This window comes from Centrocercus urophasianus, unplaced genomic scaffold, assembly GCF_019232065.1.
Source record: "Centrocercus urophasianus isolate 14NV4802_14NV808 unplaced genomic scaffold, USGS_Curo_1.0 seq_11, whole genome shotgun sequence".
In the NCBI taxonomy this organism is placed as follows: domain Eukaryota; kingdom Metazoa; phylum Chordata; class Aves; order Galliformes; family Phasianidae; genus Centrocercus; species Centrocercus urophasianus.
In genome coordinates this window covers 46,352,310-46,378,345 of record NW_024884253.1, presented here as the reverse complement: position 1 = coordinate 46,378,345, position 26,036 = coordinate 46,352,310, and the positions used below count along the sequence as shown (strand labels likewise).

The following is a 26,036-nucleotide window of genomic DNA, read 5'->3' as shown; positions in this document are numbered from 1 at the left end:
CCAGATTGATGTAACAAAAAGTCATGTTAGCCAGGAAGTCATGTTAGCTTTCCTTTAAAACTGAGAAAGCATTACAGCTACTTACCTTTCTGTTTCGAATGAATCCACAATATATTGCTTCTTTGTTTTTCTCTTTCTTTTCAAAATCCTCTTTGGAAAGGACAAGTTCATGTACATCCTGAGAATCCGCAGGTTTGCTTATCATCTGTTTGCATTACGAAAAAGTATTTAAAATCAGAACAAGGGTTAAAAATGAACAATAAAGTAATTTAATGGCACAATAAAAAGCTAAAATAATAACAATCTTATCATGTAAATATGTTTTAAAATAAGTTTTAAAGACTGATATCTACTTACTCTGGCAGACTGCCCTACGAAGAACACTGCTTGTTTACCTCCAACTCCAAAATATGAGATATCACTATTTAAACTACGAGGCACTGGCAAAGGGCGAACATATCCTGAATGATCGCTGAAAGTGAAAGTACATTTAATAAATTTTCAAGCCAACTGTCATTAAAAAAAAAGTAAATAATTGATGTTAATAGCTTGCATTAAATTCTTCCTGCATTTACTCTGTTCAAATATCCTTCATTTCAAAGATTACAATTTATGTGCCCAAAATCGATTTACTTCTTTTTTTAAGGTAAAAGATGTAGACGCATTCTCCTTCCCTCTTTAAGTTACCTTATAAGACATTTCAGCCCATTGTAGCAAACCAACCTTAAGCCAGTCACACATTTAAATCTTACCCAGTTTAAGCAAGCAATAGGACAAACATCTGTTCTTTATATTATAACAATAACAAATGAAAAGGTGTAGGTAAGTAACAAGTGTAATTTGCAGCTATGCCCTCATCACGTTATCAACTCACAATTTAAACCTGTGACATAAAAATACATTTCTACTGTTACTGAATTCACCTGGAGAAATTTCAGAAAGCAGTGTTTATTTACAAATCACTGGATCAGATAGTCCAGAAATTATACATATCTGATTAAAAACCAAAGAAATCCAAACTCCAAGCCTTTCCATCTCTATTATCACTTTCAAGTGCTCCGGTACTGTTTTTCACTAATTTCTCATAGGACCAGTTATTTCTGATTGTAGTCATGGTGTTAACCTTCAGAGAATCCCGTCCTAGGCTTTTAATGCATTTAAGAAGTGACTAAAGCTCAGGAACTGTACATAATTCTTGGCTTGAATTTTTCTTACAGAAGCATTAAGCCAGGTTGTACAGGCACAAAATTATTTGGGCACAGATTCTCTATTTTCTCTTCAAAACCTCTATCATCTTAAAAAAAAAAAAAATAAAATAAAAATCCACATTCATTTTGCCTCTAGCCCTCTTCAATAAATACAGACATCTTCATGTATAATTTTGCATTACATCGTACAATTAAGTAAAAAAAAAAAAAACAAACCTAAACCAAAACCCTGTATTCATTATTCCTCTGGGAAACCAGTAGAGAAAAATATTTTCCCAGTATCATAAAATTAGCAGAAGTTTCTCAATTTTCTACTTACAGGAAATACATATCCATTGTTATGTAATCACAGAATGACAGATTTCAGCTAAGTGTTGTTATAGAGATACGTCTTAGAATGATATTCTACAAGCACCTGCAATTTTCCAGTTGTAAATATGATTATGTAATTATCATTCCAGTACATAAACATAATTAAAACTTTCTAACCTCTCAAAGTCACCTTGTCTTGTAAACTTTGATAATCTATATACTGCCCAGTTGTTAAGCTGTTTAGAAGTCATTCCTCTTCCATTATCCATCACAGCAACAGCTGGTTTTCCATTGGAGTCATCAAATAACTGTTGGGAGAAAAAGAACCACAAAAAACAAGGAGCAGCTTGGAAAACATCACAAAAAAAAGGGGGAACTACTAAAAATGTGTATTTCTGACTTACCAATTTAATCTGTATGCTTCGAATACCAGTATTTCGAGCTGTAGCTGATAGAGAATTGTCAATCAACTCAGCAAGAGCAAATGCTGAAGAAATTAAAGAAAAAAAAAAAAATCACCCCATTAAAATCATTTTCTTAAAAGATAACACTTCAAAAACAGATGCATGCTTTCAGTAGTTTCTTCTGGGTTATTAGGATAATATATTCAGCCTGTATTGGATTTATGTGGCAAGGCGCTGAGTGTGGTGGAGAGGGAAGGTGCACTGCACGGGTGGGCTCTTTGAGAAGAGCCATCCAGAGGGATGAAGGTTCAACAGAGCCAAGTGCAAAATCCTGCACCTGAGTTGGGCTAATTCCAAACATCAGTACAGACTGGGGCATGAATGCATTGAAAACAGCCCTATGGAGGACTTGGGGATAGTGGTAAATGAGAAATGAACTAGTAATATGTGCTTTCAATACAGGAAGCCAATCACATCCTAGGCTACATCAAAAAGAGCAAGGCCAGCCAGTTAAGAAAGGTGTTTCTCCCACTCTGCTTTGCCCCTCTAAGACTCTAGCTGGAGTACTACTGTGTTGAGATCTGGAGCACCAGAAAGATGTGGAGCTGTCAATAGAGGAAAATGACCACAGGTCTGGAGCAACTCTCCCATGATGGTATTCTGAGAGTTTTTGTTGTTGTTGGTACTTTTTAGCCTGAAGACAACTCTGGGGAAACTTTATAGGGGCCTTTCAATACTTTCAATAATAAAGGGAACCTACTTCTCTTCTCCTGGAGATGTATTCTCTTTCTTCAATATTTATGGAACAAATCAATCTGACAAAGATGCCACGATATTCTACATTCAAAACATACTGTAAAATGGAATGCTTTTATACATGTTGCTATTTTCTTCTGTTATTCAGATGCCTTCTAATAGTGAAGTTATGTACTTTTAAAATAGTATGTCAACGACTTTTAACACTGTCCTTTTGAAATTGATGACAACGAACATAGTATTTGTGAACACTACAAACATTTTCTACATGATGCAAAGATTGGCAGAACCTCTGTAGCACAAAAGTGATCATAATGTGAAGTGACAGAACTGGAAAGTGCCTCTTATGGCGAACAGAGAGGAAATGGGAAACAAACAAACAGCACCAGTAACAAAAGGAAAACTGTTATGTGTGCATGTATCATCCTTTGTGATTTCATAGCAGCATTGTGAGTCTTATCAAAATGAGCAATAAGGTTTTCCTGCTGAGGGGTGCATTTCAGGGGAGAGAACTGATAGCAGCAAAATGCATGACTGCTTATATAAAGTGCAGGACTGAATTATTCCACATTCTTAAAGAATTTATGAGATTTAACAATTCCTCCTATGAAAACAAGTGTAGTTCATTGTAGTACTGACTGTAGTACTGTTTATTCAAGTGAGAACAGAATGAGTTGGACTGTCTGCTCATTTGAATCTTAATAAATTCTATAAGTGGGAGAAGTGAGGACAGTATTTCTACCTGTAACTTTTGCAATGTATACATTCACCTAGAAGTGCTTTTCTCACATTTAAGTAGTTATACCAATGTATACAAAAAACCCCACAGTATTTCACATAACGTGCAATTAAGTGGGGGGATCAAAACTAGAAAATACTGTGAATAATAGAAATGTACATGGTTCAGAAGGTAACTGGATACACTTACAGAAAACAGTAGACTGTTTATGCCTGTTCCAGGCATAAAATCAGAAGTCTCTCTATCACTTCTGTTATATCCTTGCCTTTCTGTTTTCATACTAAATCCCAGCTTTCTGACACCAGCTGCTGTCAGGAACAAAATGAACTAGGCAGACACTGAACCAAAAAAATGTATTTTGGGGGGATGGATGGAAGGTAGTAAATGCAGGGCAGAAAGAAAGGGGGGTGACAAAAAGAATAGTACTTAAAAGTACAGTTGGTGTTTACAGATACTGATGAGATTCCTCTGAAAAAGAAATAGATGTGGGAAGTTCTGTGCTTAAGTCTTGATATTCATGTATTTTTCTAGACAATTTTGAGCATGCTGGGCTGGACCTAAATCATAGAATCACAGAATCCTTAAGAGTTGGAAGGGACTTTTAAAGATCATCTAGTCCAACTTCCCTGAAATGAATAGGGACATCTACAACTAGACCAGGTTGCCCAGGGCCTGATCCAGCCTCACCTTGAAGGTCTCCAGAGATGGAGCATTCACCACAACGCTGGGTAAACTGTTCCAGTGCCTCACCATCCACTCTGAAAAAGATATTTTCCTTATACCTGATCTAAATCTACCCTCTTTGAGTTTGAAACCATTTCCACTTGCTCTATCACAACACATCCTGCTAAAGAATTCATTCCCTTCTCTTCTGCAGTTCCCCTTAGGTACTAAAGGTCCATCAGGTCACCATAGAGCCTTTAGCCCCAGCTCCCTCAGCCTGTTCTCAGGAGAGGTGTTCCATCCATTGCATCATTTTTGTGGCCCTCCTCTGGACACACACCAACAGGTTCATGTCTCTCCTGTACCGAGGACTCCGTGTCTGGATGCAGTACCCCAACTGAGGGCTCATCAGCACAGAGCAGAGGGGCAGGATCATCTCCCTCACCCTGCTGGCCATGCTGTTTTTGATGCAGCACAGGATACCGATGGCTCTCTGGGCTGCAAGAGCACATTCCTGGCCCCTGTTCAGCTTTTCATCCACCAGTACCAACAGTTGTTTCTTGGCAGGGCTGCGCTCAATCCTTTCATTCCCCAGTTTGTATTGGTAGTGGATGTTGCCTCAAACCGGTGCAAGACTGTGCATTTGGATTTGTTGAACCTCAAGATGTTCATCTGGGCCCACTACTCAAACCTGTCAAGGACACTCCAGATCACATCCCATCCCTCTGGTATGTCAACTGCACTACACACCTCAGTGTAATCGGCAAACTTGCTGTGGAGGCACATGAGCCCACTGTTGATGTCACTGATGAAGATATTAAAGAGCATTGGCCCCAGCACCAACTCCTGGGAGATGCCACCCGTCACTGATTTCCAGATATCAAGATATCAAGCCATTGACCACCACTCTCTGGACTAGATCTGCAGCCAGTTCTTCATCCATCGTACATTCCACACATCAAATCCACATCTCTCCACTTTGGAGAGAAGAATGTTACAGGGTACAGTGTCAAATGTCCAGATAAATGACACTGGTGGCTCTTCCCTTGTCCAACGATGCAGTGACACCATCATAGAAGGCCAACAAGTTGATCAAGCTGGATTTGCCCTTGGTGAAGCCATGCTCCTTCTCCCATATCTCCATCCTGCCTTCCACGTGCCTCAGCATATTCCTGCATGACCTGCTTCATGATTTTTCCTGGCACAGAGGTGACACTGACAGGTTGGTAGTTCCCAGGGTAGTTCCTTTTTGCCCTTCTTAAAAATGGATGTGATGTTACATTTTTTCCATCACCAGGGACCTCACCTCATTGCTGTGACCTTTCAAATATCACTGAGCATGCCTTGGCAACCACACCAGCCAATTCTCTCAGGACTCTGGGATGCCTCTCATTGGGATCTGTAGACTTGTGAATGTTCAAGTTCCTCTGATAATTGTGAACCTGATCAACGCTTTCAGTGGGAGAGATGTTGCTCCCCCAATCCTCTCCGACCAAATCAAACATTTGAGTGCTGCGTGATGAGCAAGGTATCAGAGAAGACCAAGGCAAAAAGTTATTAACTACTTTAGCCTTCTCATCGTCTGTTGTCACCAGCCTGCTTGTGACTACCACTCACTAGGGGCTGCATGCCCTCCTGGACTTTCATTTTCTATTTAAGGTATCTATAGAAGCCTTGCTCCTTATGGTATCTTTAGCCAAATTCAGTTCAAGCTGGGCCTTGGCTTTCCTGACCCCATCTTGACACAGCCTAGCAGCTTCCTTATACTCTTCCCACAGTACCTGTCTCTGTGTCCACTGCCTGTGTATTTTCTTTTCACTCTTCAGTTTGACCAGCCAGTCTCAGTTCAGCCATGCCAGTCTCTTGCATTCCTTTCCTGACTTGATACACCTGGAGATGGAGAGCTCTTGCACCCTGAGGAAAGTCTCCTCAATGATCTGCCAGCTCTGCTCCATACCCTTGCCTATCAGGAAAGTTTTCCAGGGTCTTCCATTGACCAACTCCCTGAAGAGCTGGAATTTAGCTTTCCTGAAGTTGACCTTCCTAATTTTACTCTTTACCTGTCTCACTATCCCTCTGGAGCATGAACTTAACCATAGCATGTATACATAGAAGTATATATTTAAAAAGTAATCATAGCTACAAACAAAATTTTTAGAGAAACCATAAACGGAAAGATTTTTTTTTTTTACAGTAGAGGAATACAAAATGCTTTAAGTTACATATTTAATGTATGAGTTAGATAAAAACTGAAGAATATATAATTTAAGTAATACTTGTTCTCATTGGTAAAAGCTAAGCCCTGTAGAACCAGAGATGGAACAGTAGAAAAAAATTCTATAGTAACTTGTATTAAAACTAGTCATCAAATTCAAACAAGCTGCATTTTAAATACAAGAGACAAAGCTTGATGATAACAATGATGATCTAAACTGATGACATTTGCAAGATTACCATCAAGATTAAAGTCATTTTACATCTAAAATACCCAAACTTCTTGCAGATGTATTTAGGTATACCTCTGTAAAAATGGCCGCATATGAAACCAGATTAAGTCATTTCTAAGAGAGCAATTTATTTAAAAAGCTTAGCTAAGTTTCCTTTTACAGCTAAGACTACATTTTTTTTACCAGCTACTACTGAAATTGCATTGTTCTTAACAACCACAGTCATATAAACATCATTAATGCAATATTATTTATACTTACGCAAAGGATTTTGCCCTTCACTGGCATAGTATTCATACATGCCACTTTTGACAAGTGTATCATAGTGGGGCAGGAAGTCAATTCTCTCCTTTGTTGCTGAAAGCAGGGTTTGGTCAACTGACTGTAGTAGATAAAGAGTAACTCCATCCTGAACAAGTTCTTCTGCAATGAAGACAAAATATAAAGTATTTTGGAGAGTGTTCAGTGTACTATCCAGTTTATCTAAAACAGTACATGTTTAGCCACAGATAATCTCCGTATTTGCTTGAGTACTGACAACTCAGCCTTCTGGCAAGAGGTCCTGATTAAAAAATCCTTGCATATATCCAAGCTAAATAATGCAGGTTTTCTTTGGTAACAGCTATTTATGAGCCATTCCTTTCCCAACTATTTACAGAAATCATAATGGAAGTAGAAAATTCACTTTATATAGCTTTTATCATACTAACTAGCACTTGTTAAAAACTTTTTGTAAAAGCCAATTTCGTAAAACTCTTGGCAAATTATTTCACAATTTTTATTTCCAGTTAATTAATGCATGTAATTGTGTAGTCACCATGTGATCTTTACAATCAATATAAGAGGTGCCTGTATTTATTTTACTATCTAAGATACTTACTGAAGTTGTCTTCTGTAATTTCTTTTCTGTTTGTTGTGGTGATAACAAAGTTTTCATCAGAAGATATGTCAAATGCCTACAAAATTGGAGAAAATCTAGTTACGATCAGTTAGTCCACTAAATATTCAGATAAATGGAAATAACAATGGTCTTTCTACTAACTTTGCCAGAAAATTACTAAAAAGCGTTCTGACATTTTTTCCACATTAATGCAGAAGTAAAACACACTTGAATTCCATAATTTGCTTCCTCAACTTAGCTGGAGTTCTTTGCTTTCTTAACTACTTAAACATTCAAGGAAACAAATAGAATTTTTAAAGAGGAACTCTCTTATGGGCAACCACCTTGGAGGCTGAAGAATAAGACTGAACAATTCTACTTCAGACTAATTAAAACATCAGTAGTAAATATCTAATGATCCATATTTAACTGCACTCTTAAGGCATCAAACCAAATGCTTATTATAACTGGTTACATGTGAAAATATTGTTCTCTAATTTTATCTGAAAAAATCTGAGCAAGTTTCAGAAAATTATTTACCATTAAAACACTCCATTCTTCTAAAGCTAACTAATTTACTACTTCACCTCTGAAAATGATTGAAATTTGAGGTTCAAGAAAACATTTTTCATGGCACCAGAACAAACCCATTGACACCTGGTTACTTCAATGTTGGGACAGTGGGGCCAATATTCAGATAAATGGAAGATCTCCAACTGGGAAGCACTGCTAAGAACTCATCCAGACAGGTCTGGATGGGGCCTTCACCCTCTGAAAGCAAATGCTATTAGCTCTAAAGGAAAAATATCCCCTCAAAGAAGATCTGTTGCCTGAGTTAAAGAAATGGACTATTAGAGAAAAAGGCATCCATTATTTGAGAGAATTTGCCATGATTAAAATGTTACATGACCCCACATTAATTCCTGAAAATCTACACCAAGAGCATGATCCTGAGAGAGTCAGGTATACACCAAGCCAAGTATGTGGCAAAAATTCATAAGAACTGCATCAGAAAAGTACATCTTTGCACTAGCAGGAATGTATGACAGAGGGCAAAGAAGACCCTCTTATTTGAACCAATAACTAGACTTTACGATTTTGAGCTATATTTAACCCCTCCACAAACATATATTTCAGCCATTTCAAAAGTAACTGAAAGACTGCATAGAATGGAGTGTAAACAAGAAGATACGATGGAGGAACTGTCTACCATGCTTCATCATGATGAACCTGTGGTGGCATCAGAGACACCTAATGAGGATCAGGATACTAGAACAGTGTACCTAAGAGGCTGACCAAATTGATTTCCTCCCCACCTGCATCATCCAGTATCTCAGCTATTAAAAGTAGACAACCTTCTGCTTGAGCAACTGACAATAGTAAGACTACATCAAACTGCCTTTTGAAAATACCTACGTGAGCATGGAGAAGAAGACAGATCAAGCACCAAGGCAAACTCTTCTAAGAAGGTGACTGCTCCAGTTGCCGGGGGACAGGGCAAAAGCTCTAAGTGCCCTGATCATGACTCAGGGGAGGGAACAATAGAGGTAATAATTAGAGGCCCTGCCCTCAGATGGAAGGGGGGGAAGGGAGGGTGGAAGGGATAACAGAGTGCACTGGACTGTGTGGATTCGATGGTATGGCACATCAGAACCACAGAAATATGAAGCACTGCTAGACACTGGTGTACAGCGCAGTGCACTCTAACGCCCTTAAGTCACAAATGGACAGAATTTATATTTTTAGAGCCAATGTGGGTTCCAAAGAGTTGACTGTACTGGAGGTCAAAATAAGCATCACTGGTAAAGACTTGCAAAAGCATCCCATTGTGACTGGCCCAGGGCTCCATGTATACTTGGTATTGACTATCTCAAGAGAGGGCATTTTAAAGATATCAAGGGGTATTGGTGCATCTTTGGAATAGCTGCTGCAGACAGAGAAGATGTTAAGCAGTTGTTTGTTTTGCCCGGCCTGTCAGAAAATTCATCTGTGGTGGGGTTGCTACAAGTAAAAGAGCAACAGGTACGAACTGCTGCAAAAATGGTGCACAGACAGCAGTACTGCACTAACACGGATTCCCTGCTCCCTACATGTAAGCTGAGAGTCAGCAAAACTCACTCACCTTTTAACAGCCCCATATGGCCAGTGCATAAAGCCAGTGGAGAATGGAGGCTGACAGTGGACTACTGTGGCCTGAATGAAGTCACACCCCCACTGAGTGCTGCTGCGCCAGACATGTTGGAGCTCCAGAATGAACGGGAGTCAAAAGCAGCCAAATGGTATGCCAACATTGACACTGCTAATGTCTTTTTCTCCACTCCTTTGGCCACAGAATGTAGGCCAGTTTGCTTTTAACTGGAGAGGTGTTAAGTATACCTGGAACCATTTGTCCAAGGGGTGGAAGCCCAGCCCAACCATTTGCCATGGGTTGATCCAAAATGAACTGGAACAGGGCAGTGCTCCTGAGCACCTGCAGTATATTGATGACGTTGTGTAGGGCAATATAGCAGAGGAAGTTTTCAAAAAAGGAGAGTAAATAATTCAGATCCTTCCGCATGCTGGTTTCACTATTAAGCGAGGCAAAGTGAAAGGACCTGCCCAGGAAATTCAGTTCCTAGATATAAAGCGTCAAGATGGGCATATTGTCACATCCCAATGGATGTGGTCAACAAAATTACTGCTATGTCTCCACTCACTAATAAGAAAGAGAAATAATCTTTTCTGAGTTTAGTGGGCTTTTGGAAAATGCATGTTCCAAACTATATCCTCATTGCAAGCCCCCTTTATCAGGTGATGTGGAAGAATAATAATTTTACACAGGGTCCTGAGCAGCAGCAGGCTTTTGAGCAGATTGAGTAGGAGATAGCCCAAGTCACTGCCCTGAGGCCAGTATGGACGGGACAGCATGTAAAGAACATCCTCTACAGTGCTGCTGGAGAGAAAGGTCCCACTTGTGGAGTTTGTGGCAAAGAGCCTCAGGAGAGACCCAAGGCCGACCCCTGGGATTTTGGAGTAGAGCATACAGGGGATCCGAAGAGTGCTACACTCCAACTGAAAAGGAGATCTTAGATGTGTATGAAGGGGTTAGGGCTGCTTGCAAAGTAAAGAAATGCAGCTCCTTTTAGCACCTCAGCTGCTGGTGCTCAACTGGATGTTTAAAGGAAAGTTTCCTTCCACCCATCACGCTACTGATGCTACTTAGAGTAAGCGGATTGCACTGATTACTCGATGAGCTCAGGTAGGGAACCTCAGTCATTTGGGAATCTTAGACGTGATCATGGATTGGCCTGAAGGCAAAAAGTTTGGAACATCACCAGCAGAAGAAGTATCGCGTGCTACAGAGGCCCCACCATATAATGAACTACCAGAAAATGAAAAAAAATATACCTTGACCACAGATGTATCATGTCGTATTGTGGGGAAGCATCACAGATGGAAATCTACTGTGTGCATTCCTACACAAGTTGCAGAGGCCACTGAAAGGAAAGGATAATCAAGCCAATTTGCAGAGGTAAACGCTGTCCAACTGGCCTCAGATTTTGGTGAATAGGAGAGATGGCCAATACTTAATCTTTACACTGATGGATGGTGGCAAATGCCCTATAGGGATTACAGCAGTGGGAACAAAATAACTGGCAACAAAGGGGTAAATCTATTTGGGCTGCTGAACTGTGGAAAGACATTGCTGCCCGAACAAGAAATATGGTTATAAAGGTGCGTCATGTAGATGGTCATGTGTCCAAGAGTCAGGCTACTAAAGAACAACAGAATAACCATCAGGTAGCTCGAGCCACCAAAACTGAAGTGGCTCAAACACATTTGGACTGGCAATGCAAGGCTGAATTATTTTTAACTTGGTGGGCTCAGGAGACCTTGGGCCATCAAGGAGGAGATGCAAAATATAAGCGGGCTAGAGACTGAGGGGTGAACTTAACTATAGACGCTACTGTACAAGTTATTAATGACTGTGACATATGCACGACAATTAAACAAGCCAAGAGGATGAAACCTCACTAGAGGAAAGGGGGATGGCAAAAATATAGAGAGGCATGGCAGGTTGATTATGTCACCTTATCATGAACTCGTTATGGTAAGCATTACACGCCTACCATGGTGGAGGTAACCACTAGGTGCCTTGAAACATACTCAGTACCCCATGCTACTTGCCCGAAACACCATACTAGGTCTGGAGAAACAAGTCCTGTGGTGACATGGCACTCCAGAAAGCGCTGAGTCAGAGAATGGGACTCATATCAAAATTCTCATGTAAACACTTGGGCATCAAGTGGATTTATCATATCCCCTATCATGCACCAGTTTCTTGTAAAACTCAATGATACAATGGGTTGTTAAAATCTACACTGAAAGCAATGGACAGCAGAACATTTACACATTGGAAGAAGCATTTGGCAGAAGCCATTTGGTCGGTCAATACTTAAGAATCTATCAGTGGAGATAGTCCTGCCCAGCCCAGCTCCCTACATACTGTAGATGGAGATAAGGTCCCTGTAGCGCAAGTAAAGAGCGTGTTGGGAAAAGCAGTTTGGGTCCTTCTAGCTTCTGGAAAGGCCAGACCTCTCCATGGAACTCTTTTTGCTCAGGGACATGGGTCCACTTGCTGGTTAATGCAGAAAAACGGGAATGTTCAGTGCATACAAAGGAATTTGATGGAGTGCAGTCAGTATTTCCATGCATATTATATTTGTGTGTGTGTTTAATGCATGTTAATTATTGTTTGTTTATATATATTAAGCATGATGTAGTGATATAGAATGAGGTGTGGAATGTCATGGTTCTATGATTTCTTACTGGTATTTCACATTATAACATCATGTGCAGTCAGTTAAAGAGTTAATGCTGCTTCAGACTGAGCAACTAAAACAGCAATATTAAATATCCAGATGGCCCACATTTAACTGCACTCTTAAGGTATTAAACCAAACTCTTACTATACTCAGTTACACATGAAAATATTGTTCTCCAATTTTATCACATGTGAAAATCTAAGATTGCTTTTAGAAAATTATTTACCATTAAAACATTCCAGTATGTTTTTCTGAAGCTAACTAATTTGCCTCTGCAGTCTCCAACTTGTGATTATGTTTCTGTTGCCCTGTACTTTTTATTCTGTTTTCCACATGCCTCTACACACATGGCTCTACATGCCCTAATCTCTGCATCTTGGCATTAATCTCTCTATAAAAATAAGATATCAAATATCTGTATTTTTACTGCCTTTCCAAATCCTTGAGAATCAAGCTCTGGCGAAAGCCAACTCTTCTGGTTTAACTCTATCAACCTCCAAATACAGTGGTCACAATACCTACAAGAGCTTTCTCTTAGCTTGATCTTTCTCTGAAGTTCTCGCATTACATGTGGCAATTTACTATCACCATTTCCTACTGCTCTTTTTTCCTACCCTCAGTGCCCAAACTGCTGCTTAAAGTTGCATCACATAGGTTTGCTTTTTTATCTTCTCTCAAGTTGTTAACCATGTGATTAAAAATACAGTTAGCATCCATCAGCAAAGTTACCAAAATACTTCACTGTGGTCCTTGGTCAAACTGTCCCAATATGTACTCTAAAACGTAGAGAAAATTGCAAGGAATTGGCTAGAAAAACAACTACAGCAGTTTACTAGGAGCCATTTAACCTACCTGCTGAGCAACAGATACTAACTACACCTGAAGGTGTAAAACTGCATATGGCAGAGTGCTACAGAGGTGATCAGTGTGGGAGAGGATCATGAACTGCCCTGAATCAACCACAGCCCATAAAAGATGGCTCTCAAACAGGTGAGAGCAACCCACTGTGCACCAACACTTGAAACACTCAAAAGAGCACATGGTGCTTCTGCTCAAACAAACTGGGGAACAAAAAGAGAAGACACCAGAAGCAGCAGAAGAGATGTACAAGAGACATGGCTGAAGCTTGTGTGAAAATTATCTGAGAATACTAAAAGCTTTTGCTGGTGAGAATCTATATTGGTTGCTCTGAAAATAATGCCTCATATTTATTTCCATTGGAAGTATAACATACACAAGGAACACAATAACACTCTTTGATGGAGGAAATTCTCAGCTGCAAAACAGTACTCGTCAGCATTGGCACCACCATTTTCATCAGCGAAAAACAAGAACCTGCCCGCCATGCTGTAAGAATCTGGAACAATTTTTGACTCCAAGCTTGTTCAGTGGCACCCATCTGAGACATAGTCTGCTCAACAAGCTTTTGGGGTCAATATTTACCATGAGCACAGTAATAAGAGAAGCATACAAGGCTGGGCGACCAGGAGAAACCATGTTTGGCTGTTGCTCCTTTTGGCCATTCAAGCTGACTTATGGGAATTGTCTTGGAGGAGAGAACCACCATGCAGTCAATGGGCATATCTAGGAGCCCACCATGCCACAATCGCATCAACTGCCGATTACCCAATGGAGGTCATGTACTATGAACATGCTGTTGCCCCTGACAAACAAAACATAAATGCCCCTGACAACTAAAGGAAGCCCTGACAAATCAAACAGAAGTGCCCCTGACAATCAACTGCTGCCCCTGGTAACCAACAGGACACTAAAAAGAGGATAAAAATCCAAAGAATTCCAAGGTAGAGGAGGATAACCCCTCCATTGAACTGCAGCCAAGCAGGTCAATGAGACATCACTGACCAACTTGCTTCCCTATGGAACAAGCCATCTCTGGATTCCTGGTGGTAACTATTCCAGCTTTGTAAACTGCTCTTTAGGATTTCTCTCTTTACTACTGCTAATTTCCCCATCTTCCCTGCAATCATTAGTTGCTTAGAATTTATAATAAATCATCAGACAGCACTTAGCCTCATTTGCCATCTCAATCTTCATAAGGGTATACATATGTCAAACCACTTCCTCCAATAATAAGAGCAAAACACATGCTTGTAAAAAATCTGCACTAGTGGAGGTGACCCACTGCTTCACAGTTGCTATGATGGTGTCATTGCTGGGTAAATGTTGCCCACATAGTCCATCTCTCATTAGTATGAAGAGATGGAAGTCAGAAGGAGCCAAATCTGGACTACACAGTGCGTGTGGAAGGACTGTCCATTCAAGACTGGCAATATGCTCCACATTCTTCAAACTGGTATGGAGCCTGGCATTATCACGCTGCAAAATAAAGGGGGTCTTCTTCTGTGAACTGACTCTGGAAGTTTGAGCATCCAGCTTAGTCAGCATCACAATGGAGCAGTCAGAGTTGACTGTTTGCCTGGGTTACAGGAAATCCAGAAGGATCACCTCCTTTCCTATCCCAAAAGGCAGTGCACATCACTGTACCCACTGAGAGCTGTGTCTTGAACTTTTTTGCCAACAGGGAATTGACATGCCACCACTCCAGGGATTGCTGTTTTCACTTCAGCTTGCAGTGATGACACCACATCTTGTCACCAGCAATGGTGCAATCCAAGAAACTGTCACCTTCAGTCTTATTCTGGCTCAATACAACCTGACAAACTTGCATATGGCGCTCTTCCTGTTCCTGTGTGAGCATGCATGGGAACCACCTAGCACAAACTTTGCTATTTTCCAACAATGCCACCATTGTTTGCAATGTACTGAAACCGATCTTCAGCTCTGTCACAGTTCCCTGATTATAATCTGCAGATTCACAAAGATGAGCTAAGATGACTCTTCGTTCCATGACAGCTGTGCATGGCCATCTGGAACGCAGCATCTCTTCCATATCGCTATCACCACTGCTGAAATACACCACCCACTGCCTCACAGTGCTCACAATCACTATTTGGTCTCCATAAACGCTCAGCAAGTGTCAATGAATGTCAATGGGTGCAATTTTTTCTGCACAGAGGAATTCAGTGGCACACCTTTGCTTCATATACACTTCCATGTCAGATGCCATTCTGTCAGACTGCCCCTCTGCTGCCATCTGTCACACAACAGGTAACAGACCAGTGGGAAGGCTCAATCTCTACTGCCATATCACCAACATCATAAAACAGGAGGCACTACCTTTGGAGCAGCCCTTGGACTTTAACCATATACTTTATTTAGTTATTCTTTGTGTCACTGTGGGGACCACACTGTGATTAATGTACCTATAAAGTTGGACAAGATTTTCTGACTTTCTGCTTTTCTGATGCAACTCAACCACATCCATTAAACTTCAAATATACTAGCTGGTTACTGTCAGTACTGTTAGGGTGCTTAGCCATTTTCAAGTGACTCACAAAGCACCCATGTCAGAGTAGGGAACTTCTCCCTCCCAGCCTCCCAGGGCTTAACCTGTATGAGAGCAGAAGAAAACCAATAAGGAACATGGAGAAGCAGCAGAGAGAAACCGTTATGAATGTGGTCCCAACCTTCCAGAACACTGTTACAGATTTTGCTTCTGTATTTACTGTTTGCTTTAGAAATGATGCTAAACAATGAAATGTTCAATTTTGTGTGTATAGATAGCATCATATCTTGGAGGAACATGGATAGACTTGATCACTGAAGGAGAAATAGCACATAAAGATACACAATCATTGACCTGCTTCTAGCAGTTATATCTAATGCTGGAAGAAGTACAGAATACTGAGGGTCATCTTTTCAAACTGTCTCACTAAAGAACAGCTCAGCAAGAAGTGACCTGGGGGTGTTCATGTCTGTAGCTCGGTGTGAGCAGAAGTGTGCCCAACAGCTAATAGGGTGAAATACATTATGGGCTGCAGCACAGCCAGCTGGTCAGAAGAGTGATTCTCCTGTTGTATTTAGTGATGGTGTGGTCTCACCTTGAATACTGTGCTCAGTATAAGATAGATAATAAAGTCCTTGTGAAAGTACCCAGAGGAAGGCAACAAAACAGATGGTCAAGGATATCGAGCTGCCTTGTCTGGAGAAGTCAAGAGGCAACCACACTGCTCTCTACAGCTCCCAGAGGAGGGGAGACAGAGGGAGGTGCTGGGCTCTGCTCGTGGGAGCCCATGGCAGGACAGGGAATGGCACAGAGCTGCCAGGAGAGGGTCAGACTGGGCACTGGGAAATGTTTCTTTATCCCAAGAGGGGTCAGGCCCTGAAGAGGCTCCCTAGGGAGCTTCCTACAGAGGTGGTTGGCGCACGCCCATGCCTGTTAATGTTCAAGGCACTTGGACAATACACTCAATAACACGCCTTAACTTCTGGTTAGCCCAACTCTATGCATACACAGACACAAAATAGCAAACCATAGAGTACAGTATCTTTACAGAAGATATTTAACCCCTTACAACCCAGACTTTCCATCTCAAAATGTTGTTTCTAATAAATAACTTCAACACCTTTAAAATGCCCTCTCTCCTCCTATAGTAAACATTCTCAGAATGCATTTATCACTTAGTCATCCTGCTTTATTAAGAATTATCAGTCCAAATTGAAAGAAATCTGTTAGATCAACAAGCGGACGAAACTACAAAGGATTTTACTCTCAAATCACAGATTTTCAACAAAACAAAACAAAAACAACTACTTTTCATTACTACCTACTGGATCTTGAGATTTTTGTATTATATCTTTCAATTATTCTTATGACTGAAAAATATTGAGGTCATTCATAGCAAGATATAAACAGCTGATGTAGAAACTAAGATCTTGCTAGAAGTGATTGGGAACACCCATAAATAATAGCTCCAAAGAGTGCTAATCAGATAAATACTTCCATTCCTCTGTTGGATCACTCAGTTGATGCCTAACAATAGTCTGCTAGGGATCTGTTTGCACGGACGGATCTAGAATTTAGCACTCATGGTAGCAGAGCACATATAATAAGCACTTTAAGGCAAGCTCATCTGGATACGATTAATGTCACAACAAAAATAAAGAACATCTTTTGGTACCAGCAGTCTCTACAAAAACACATGCATCTGAAACAGATGGAAATAATTTATCAGCATTTCTCAAAGCTCAGAGAGTTGTACATTACAGAGGAATATCCAGTAGCCACTGCACAGATACACATATTCCCTATAGGCAACCTATTTACAAAACAAAAACAAACAAACAAAAAAACCAGACAGTAGTGAACTTCTTTGTTCTGAAACATTCTCCAACCATTCTTTACTGACAATCACCTCAAACTAAAGACTAAATTGGACAAGATAAAACAGGAGAACTTGGTGTGTCTCATCCTCTGTATCACTTTCACATTTCTCTACTTCCAGAAGTTCAGTTGACACAAATATTTACAAAAAGGTGGTTCAAGAGAAACATTAAGTATCTCATTATATATTTCATCATTGAATTTTATTATAACTTTTTATGCAATATCTTCAATTAAAATATCATCACAATTATATTGGAAAAAAACACTATCACAACAAGAAAACAACAACAGAAGGTGACTTCATAGCAGAAGCGTTCTATAGAAACCACACATGTAGTTCTATGAAATCTTGTCCATAAGAGGAAGTTTACCTGTAGATCTTTCCAAGATTTGTAGGATCTAAGCCTAGGGCTCTAAAGTTCATGCAAAGAACATGCTGTCAGTAGACTTGCTCAGCATCCGTACAAACTTTCACTGGAAATCAACAAGTCATTCTGTCTAAAACCAAAACCACAAATGCTGAAGAACACAGATAACCACAGTTTTGCCATTGACTCTGTACAGCTACTGTCATGAAAACATACAGTATGTCATCATTTGTTAGAGATAACAAGCAAGAATTTGGAAGCCACTCTTCAAAACTGAAAGTACTTGTGGGCATGCAGAAAGCTGCACCTGGATAAATAATACTCAGGGAATGAAGATCCAAGTATCATCACCGTTCAAATCTGAGCAGGAACTTAAAAACCACATACCATTAGAAATCAGTCAATGCACTCACTCATTTACTAATGTAGTACATATAATAACATAGTACCCAAGAGCACGGTTATGCAAATTGTATCCTCTTCCTACTGCAAAGTCAGCAACAAAACCAAAGATGCTACACATAAGCACTTCAGCAAAGCCTGAGATACAACATGGCAATTCTCTTGGAAAAACACTGCTCGGACTTACACACCTGCCTTAGGTTTTGTGTATGTATGGCAAGCTTAAACAGTGTGTTCTAGTTCCTTGATAAATAACACAACATAGGCTTTATAATACAAAATTACAATAATTGCAAGGTGGATTGATCCCATTATTAACAATTCAGCACTCATACTGTGCAAATTTATCAAAACAGCATTTTAGTATGGTACCAAAACAGCACTTTAAAAGATGTAAGAGTTGCCCTCTAGTGATATGCATTCATTCATCACAAATTATGTCATTAAACATTTTCCATTAGGCACTGGCAAGCAAGTGTTCACAAAAAAAATTACACTTCTTTCTTGAGTTCCCCATACTACAGCTGTGTTTCTCCCTTTCAATGAACATCATTTTTGCCGACCAGCATACTGACACGTCTTAGTTAACTGGAAAAAGGCAGAATGGAAGGATACAATGAGAAGCTCAACAAAAGACTTAAAAATTTAAAACAAAATTATTTTGTCTTATTGGGATGAGTGAATTTTAAGTATTTCCTTAAATTACAGATATTTACCTTCTACGCACATACACATTTCTCCAAACCACAAGATCTCAACAGCAATGAAAAGTGTCAAAAGAATTAAAGACCCAATTATAAACGCCTTCCATCCATATCTAAGTGCTAACACTAAATTCAATGCCAATAGTTCTCTTCACTCTCATACTTCATTTCAAACACCGTTTAGTATGATGCAAAACTTTTATAGAGTTTTCAACGCAGGTCTCTCTACTTAAAAAAAAAAAAAAAACAAAAAAACAGTGTGACCTTGAAAAGAACCTGGAAGGATCCCTACTAGCTCAGCATTAAAACAAGGTGCTCATGGCAATTCGAGCGAGAGAACTTCAGCTGAAAAGAGACATACAACAATCCAAGCCCCTCAGTAGAGGTAAGTATCTTCCAATGATAGAATCCCAGAATTCTTAGAGTTAGAAGGGCCCTTTAAAGGTCATATAGTCCAACTCCCCTGCAATGAACAGGGACACCACAGTTAGACAGGTTGCCCACAGTCTGGTTCAGCCTTGCCTTGAAAGGCTCTAGGGATGAGGCACCAAGCACACACCTGGGTAAACTGTTCCAGTGCTTCACCACCCTTATTGTAAAAAAACCTTCTTTCTTATATCTAACCTAAATTACTCTCTTTGAGCTTGAAACCATTTCCCCTTGCTCTATCACTACAGACCCTGCTAAAGCATCCCCTTCGTTCCTGTACCTCCCCTTTAGATATTCACAGGTCCCTATCACATCACCACAGTCTTCTCTTCTCCAGGCAGAACAGCCACAGCTCTCTCAGCCTGTCCTGATAGCAAAGGTGTTCCATCCATTGCATCATTTTTGTGGCCCTCCTCTGGACACACACCAACAGGTTCACGTTTCTCCTGTACTGAGGACTCCGTGTCTGGATGCAGTACCCCAACTGAGGGCTCATCAGCACAGAGCAGAGGGGCAGGATCATCTCCCTCACCCTGCTGGCCACAATTCTTTTGATATAGCCCAGGACGTGGTTGGTTTTCTGGTCTGCGAGGGATCATTCCTGTTCAGCTTTTCATTCACCAGTACCAAGAGGTCTTTCACGGCAGGGCTGCACTCAATCCTTTCATTCCCCAGATTGTATTGGTAGTGGATGTTGCTACGAACTGAGTGCAAGATTTGGATTTGTTGAATCTCAGGAGGTTCACCTGGGCCCACTACTCAAACCTGTCAAGGACACTCCGGATCACATCCCATCCCTCTGGTATGTCAACTGCACTACACAACTCAGTGTCACCACCGATGAAGATATTAAAGTTGGAGTTGGTCCCAGTACCAACTGCTGGGAGATGCCACCCGTCACTGATTTCCAGATATTGAGATATCGAGCCATTGACCACCACTCTCTGGACTAGATTCTGCAGCCAGTTCTTCATCCATCGTACATTCCACACATCAAATCCACATCTCTCCAATCTCTCTCTGCCTTATTGCAGTCCAGATAAACGACACTGGTGGCTCTTCCCTTGTCCAACGATGCAGTGACACCATCATAGAAGGCCAATAAATTGATCAAGCTGGATTTGCCCTTGGTGAAGCCACGCTTGTTCTCCAATATTTCCATCGTGCCTTCCACATGCCTCAGCATAGATTCCTGGAGCATCTGCTTCATCATCTTTCCTGGCACAGAGGTGACCCTGACAGGTTTCAGTTCCCAGGGTAGTTCCTCTTTGCCCTCCTTAAAAATGGAAGTGATGTTGCCTTTTTTCCATCACCAGGGACTTCACCTCATTGCCGTGACCCTTAAAATATCACTGAGTGTGCCTTGGCAACCACACCAGCCAATTCCCTCAGGATTCTGTGATGCATCTTATTGAGACCTGTAGACTTGTGGATGCTCAAGTTCCTCGGGCAGTCACAAACCTCATCCATGCTTACAGCGCGAAGGATGCTTCTTCATCTATCCCCTCCTACCAAATTGAACACTTGAGGGCTGTGCAATTAGCAGTTAACAGAAAAGACCAAGGCAAAGAAGTACCTCAGTCTTCTCCTTTTCTGTTGTTACCAGTTTGCCTATGTCAGTCACTAGGGGCTGTGAGTCCTCCTGGATCTTCCTTTTCTGGTTGAGGTACCTGTAAAAACCTTTCTTGTTCTTGCTGGTATTCCTTGCCAAGTTTATTTCAAGCTGGGCCTTGGCTTTCCTGACTCCATTCCTCTAAATGTCAGGATAAATGGTGAAGGATAGTTATAACAAAATACAAGAAAGTGTGCAAGCAATGCTGGTGTGCAAACAAGTAAAAATTTCCTATTTCGTTCACTTATCTCAAACTTTTGTTGTTCTGGGGACTGAAATTATACGGAATACACATAAATTCAACAGTACTGAACTGAAGAGTCAAGCTTACAGAAAATTTTAAATTAGTGGAATTCGGCTTTAGGATCACTGGAAGGAAGAATAATGAGTACTATATACACTCCTCCCCCAAAAGGAAAGATGAATTTGTATGCATACAAAGCCACATCCAACCACATTGTTGTGCATTAAGATATTGTTAGGGGGCAGTAACAAAATTCCTTTGGTGACGAAAATCTGATTCAAAACAAAAACAAATATTAGCTTCAAAACAGAATAACAAATATTTTAATAATAAACAATACTTTCCATGACAATAATCTGAGGAAATGAATACATGCCTAAACCCATCTCTTAGCAGCTGATTCTTCTGTCTGAACCACCAGTTACTTAGCTACAGAATTTGGGCTCAAAGATAACAATTATACTTAATACCCCTTTCAATATTTACCATCTCCTTCAACTCCCACGTGATCTGATATCTATTTTCTCATGCTGTATAAAGATTTTTCCAGCAGAATTAGTTCCAACAGCTTAACTTATATACAGCATCTTTGCCAAACACTACCATTCTCACAGCCAGTTTGCAGATGCATGGCCACCCTTGCTGCAACTGTGACAGCACAGCAACTCAGTCTCATGACAAACTGCATTTGAAAGTATACCCACAGACAAGCCTGCACTAAGCCTGAGCCATCAGACAGGATAAACATAGCAGTGAACATTGCTAGATACACTGCATACGACTAATATTGCACTCAGATGGTCTCTACTAGCTTTAGTTGGAATAAAACAAACACAACATTCTTTTTCTTATCTAAATTCGAAGTTTATCAAAAGGATGTCTCTTCTTGAACTTATTACTTACAAGATCCAGAAATGCTTCACATTTGAGTAGTACACATGGAAAAACACAACATGCAAAACCACCAGAGGCACTGAGATGCCAGAGCGCTCTTCCAGACGTCTAACAAGAGACCTGCCCATTGTCAATGTGCCACGCAACACATCTCAGTCTTCCTGGATGCATCAAGTCTGGCAGCTTCCCCCCTATCAGTATTTACCGGCTCCATCAAACAATCCACCCAGTCACACTGAGGTGCATTCGAAGTCAGACGTCCACAAGGCACACAATGAAAGCTCCGAGGTATAAAGGGTCACCACAGAGAAATTAGCTGCAATGGAGGCAGCTCAGACACAATTCCCAGGGGCACTGCTACAGAAGCCCTTTCCCTAAGGCAACAACCAAGCACAAGATATTTCAAAGCATCAGCTCTACTATTGTGAAGAATTAGCATCTCAAAACAAGACTTACTACTAGAGCCACCCAAAGAGAGGCTGGTGTGGGAAGGAACTTTTGCTGGCTCTAAGCACCCACAGTTCCAGCCAAAGTGCTGCCCAGATGCAGGACAAACCACGCAATTTTCTTCAGAAATATACAGCCTAAGGAATAAGGTGCTAATTGCGCTGCATAAAGGAACTAAACTCGAGTATTTCAGTAGAACACATCAGTGCAAAATTTACAGCTGATGCATCTGTTTTGCTTCACAGTGTAAAGCACTGTTCAATAAGTTTATGGCACACAAAGAGGTCACTCCAAAAATAATACCTCCCACTTACTTCCATGGAAAATACAATAGACACAAAGAGCACAATAACATTATTACAGAAGACAAGAGCATATTGCCAGCTACAAACCACTATTTTTCAACACAGTCACCACCATTAGTTACGCATTTTCAGAAAATTTGAAGAAAAGTCTGCATGCCACGTTTGCAGTTATCTGCACCAGTGCAGGTGATCCACTGTCACTGCTGCCACTGCTAAAACGTACCACCCACTGCTTCACAGTGCTCACAGCCACTGGCTAGTCTCTACGTTCAGCAAATGTCAATGAATGTCAATGGCTGCCCCTTTTTCCACATGGAGAAAATTCACTGACACACCTTTGCTCCACACATGCTTTCATGCAAGTTGCTATTCTGTCAGACTACCCCTCTGCTGCCATCTGCCACTCGGAAACAACGTGCAACGGAATACTGGTGGGAAGGTTCAGCCTCTACTGCCAACATCGTGAAACAGGAGGCATTACTTTCGGAGCAGCCGCGATAGCACTCTCAGCGAAGAGCACGGAGACAGAAAACGGGCAGCAGCAGCAGCCGCTGCCGGCACTCCGAACTCAACGCGCGGACGCAGATCTCCACCTAGGCGGAGCCGGAAGGCAGAGCGAGCCGCTGCTTCGCAAAACGAAAGAGGGCCGAACGCAGCGCGAGGCAGAGTCCCGCGCAGCCAGCAGGCGGCGCTCGCCGCCGCCACCTTGGACAGCACAACGAGCCACGCTCCCACCCGCCGCGGCGCTCGGAGCTGCCGCTCAACGGTTCCCCGCGCGGGGGCGCCGCCGTGCGGTTGCCGCCGCCGCCACCCAACGGCGAGGCCGCCCCTCCGCTCGACGCCGGGCGGAGCGGGCCTGGGGGTTGCGCGCGGGACCGCGGCACGGGCTCCCTCCCCGGCTCTCCTCGGCCCTCCCCGTGGCGATAACGGCGACGGCGGCCGGGGCGCCCGCACCTGTCCCTGCGGCGCGCGGGGCGACGAGTTACGACGCGTTCCGTTACCCCCCTCCCCCCGCCGCCCTGCACCTGGCACACGGCGTTGCGGAAGCCGCGGTAGTTGTTCTTGCCGTAGCTGAGCACTTTCTCGTCCTGATCCGCCTGCTCCAGGCGCCGGTCGAAGAGAAAGACGGTGCGATCCCCGCCTCCGCGTGGAGACAAATGCATCAGCTTGCGGGCCCCGCGGCTGCCGCCCGCCGCTGCCATGTTGGGAAGCCGAGGAGACGGAAAACGTCCGGCAGCGATGGCGGCAACGGCGGCGTTTGGCGCCTACCCGCGAGCTCCCCCGTCTGGCGCTGCTTTCCTGCCGAGCGGAAGAAGACGAGGAGCCGGAAGGGAGCAGAGCGCGCGGCTCGAGAGCGCGCTGCGGCCGAGAATCGAAACCGCGTCTTGGCGCCGCGACCTCGGAACGAGACCGCGCTGCGCCACTTCCGGGGCGGGACGGGAGGCGAAGGGCCGGCACCGCCCCCTGGACGCGCATGCGTGCTGGCGCCGGCACCGCGTGCCGTTCGCCTCGCTAGCCGATGAGGCTGCGGGCGTCGCCGCTGCCTCGTCGGGGCAGGGCTCAGCGAGCCGCGACCGTTGTCCTCACTAGGGCTTAAGCACTGAGGAAGGGCTGCTCATCTTCCTTGGTATGAACAGTCAGACCTGTGATGGTCCCCATGGCGTGGCAGCTGTAGCTTGTCCCTCGCTGCCCGTCCAGTTTCTTTCTGTCTGCTGTATGGACACTGAGGTGTCAGCTTGTCACTGCCACGTGCTCAAGTGAATTAGCTTCTAGTGTGCCTTGGGAACTGCCAAGTTAGTATAGAGATACTTACAAAAATACTATCACAGAATTACAGACTCACTTTAGCTAGAAGGAACCTCAAAGCCCACCCAGTCCCACCCTGTGCCATGGGCAGGGCTGCCCCCCAGCAGCTCAGCTGCCCAGGGCCCCATCCAACCTGACCTTGAGCACCTCCAGGGATGGGGCACCATAGCTTTTCTGGGCAGCTGTGCCAGCACCTCACCACTCTTGAGTGAAAAATTTCATCGACATCTCATCTAAAGTTCCCCTTATTTAGTTTAACACTATTCTCCCTTGTCCTATCACCATCAGACTGTGTAAAAACTTTCTCTCCCTTCCTGCTTGTAAGCACCCTCCAAGTACAGGAAGGCTGCAATGAGGTTTTCCCAAAGCCTTCTCCTCTCCAAACTAAACAAGCCCAACTTCCTCAGCCTTTCTTCATAGAAGAGGTGCTACAGCCATCTTCGTGGCCCTCCTATGGACTTTCTCCAAGAGCTCCACATCTTTCCTGTACTGGGGACCCAGACTTGCACACAGTACTCCATTCTGCTTTGTATATTTGTATCCTTGGATCAGACATCATAGTACCTACAAAGCATTTTTTTTTCCTTTTTTTTTTTTTTTTTTTCTCCAGATACCCTCCATCCACTCAGCATTCCTGCTTTCTCAGAAGTACTCCTCTTTGCACCAGGTAGGATCAGATCTCAGGGTGCTTGCTGTCTGGCTGCCCCTGGCTTTTCTCAACCTCATCGAGTTGGATGGACTTCATCTGGAATAGAGAGAACTGTGTTATACACTGCACCCACCCCTCTCTGCGCTCTACATTTTATCAGCAGTAATAACAGATGTTGAGACTGCAGCATAATACCTGTAGAATCCCACTTATAAACAGCCTTTCTGTTGGAGATGGAAGTGACAATTTCACCTTGGCAAGCAACTCTTCAGATTTGTTTTGAATAAATATTACTGTTTTCTTACTTTTTTTTTCCTTAGGGAGAAGAGTAATGTTTGTTTTTTTTTTTTTTGTTTTTTTTGTTTTTTACATGTTTCCACTGAGTAGGGTACATTGAAGGAATTATATAAATAATTAAGGATTTCATGTTCACTTCTGTTTTAAGGTCCACAACTGCTTTTAATTCTTATTCATGTTGAACGCATTGAAAGTCTCTGCATTGTTGAATATGCAACACTAATGGCTTCTGGATGTACACCATTTTTGAATACCATAGTAACTGAAAATCTGTCATTGAAATAATATTTCAAAAAATAAATAGTCTTTCAGGGACTAGCAAAACATACTTGTCAGGAACCTGTCAAGTCCTTTTGCCATTCAGAAAGACCTGGGCAGACTGGAAAGTTGGGCAGAGAGGAATCTGATGAGCTTCAG

At 42.2% G+C, this 26,036-nt stretch overlaps 1 protein-coding gene across 2 annotated transcripts in view; it reads right to left on the bottom strand.

The window, feature by feature from the left end:
• SMCHD1 (structural maintenance of chromosomes flexible hinge domain containing 1) overlaps positions 1-24,137 on the bottom strand; it is a 77,765-nt gene extending 53,628 nt beyond the window's left edge. The window contains exons 1-7 of one of the 2 annotated variants that reach the window (XM_042837041.1): positions 23,893-24,137; positions 7,410-7,485; positions 6,791-6,952; positions 1,925-2,007; positions 1,698-1,828; positions 358-472; positions 86-205 (exon numbers count right to left, since the gene is read on the bottom strand). In XM_042837041.1, coding sequence (XP_042692975.1) covers positions 86-205; positions 358-472; positions 1,698-1,828; positions 1,925-2,007; positions 6,791-6,952; positions 7,410-7,485; positions 23,893-24,069 — 864 coding nt within the window. In that variant the 5' untranslated portion in view covers positions 24,070-24,137. The remainder of the gene's footprint in view (positions 1-85; positions 206-357; positions 473-1,697; positions 1,829-1,924; positions 2,008-6,790; positions 6,953-7,409; positions 7,486-23,892) is intronic. The other variant, XM_042837032.1, reaches the window with a different exon arrangement.
• Between the last annotated feature and the right edge of the window lie 1,899 nt (positions 24,138-26,036).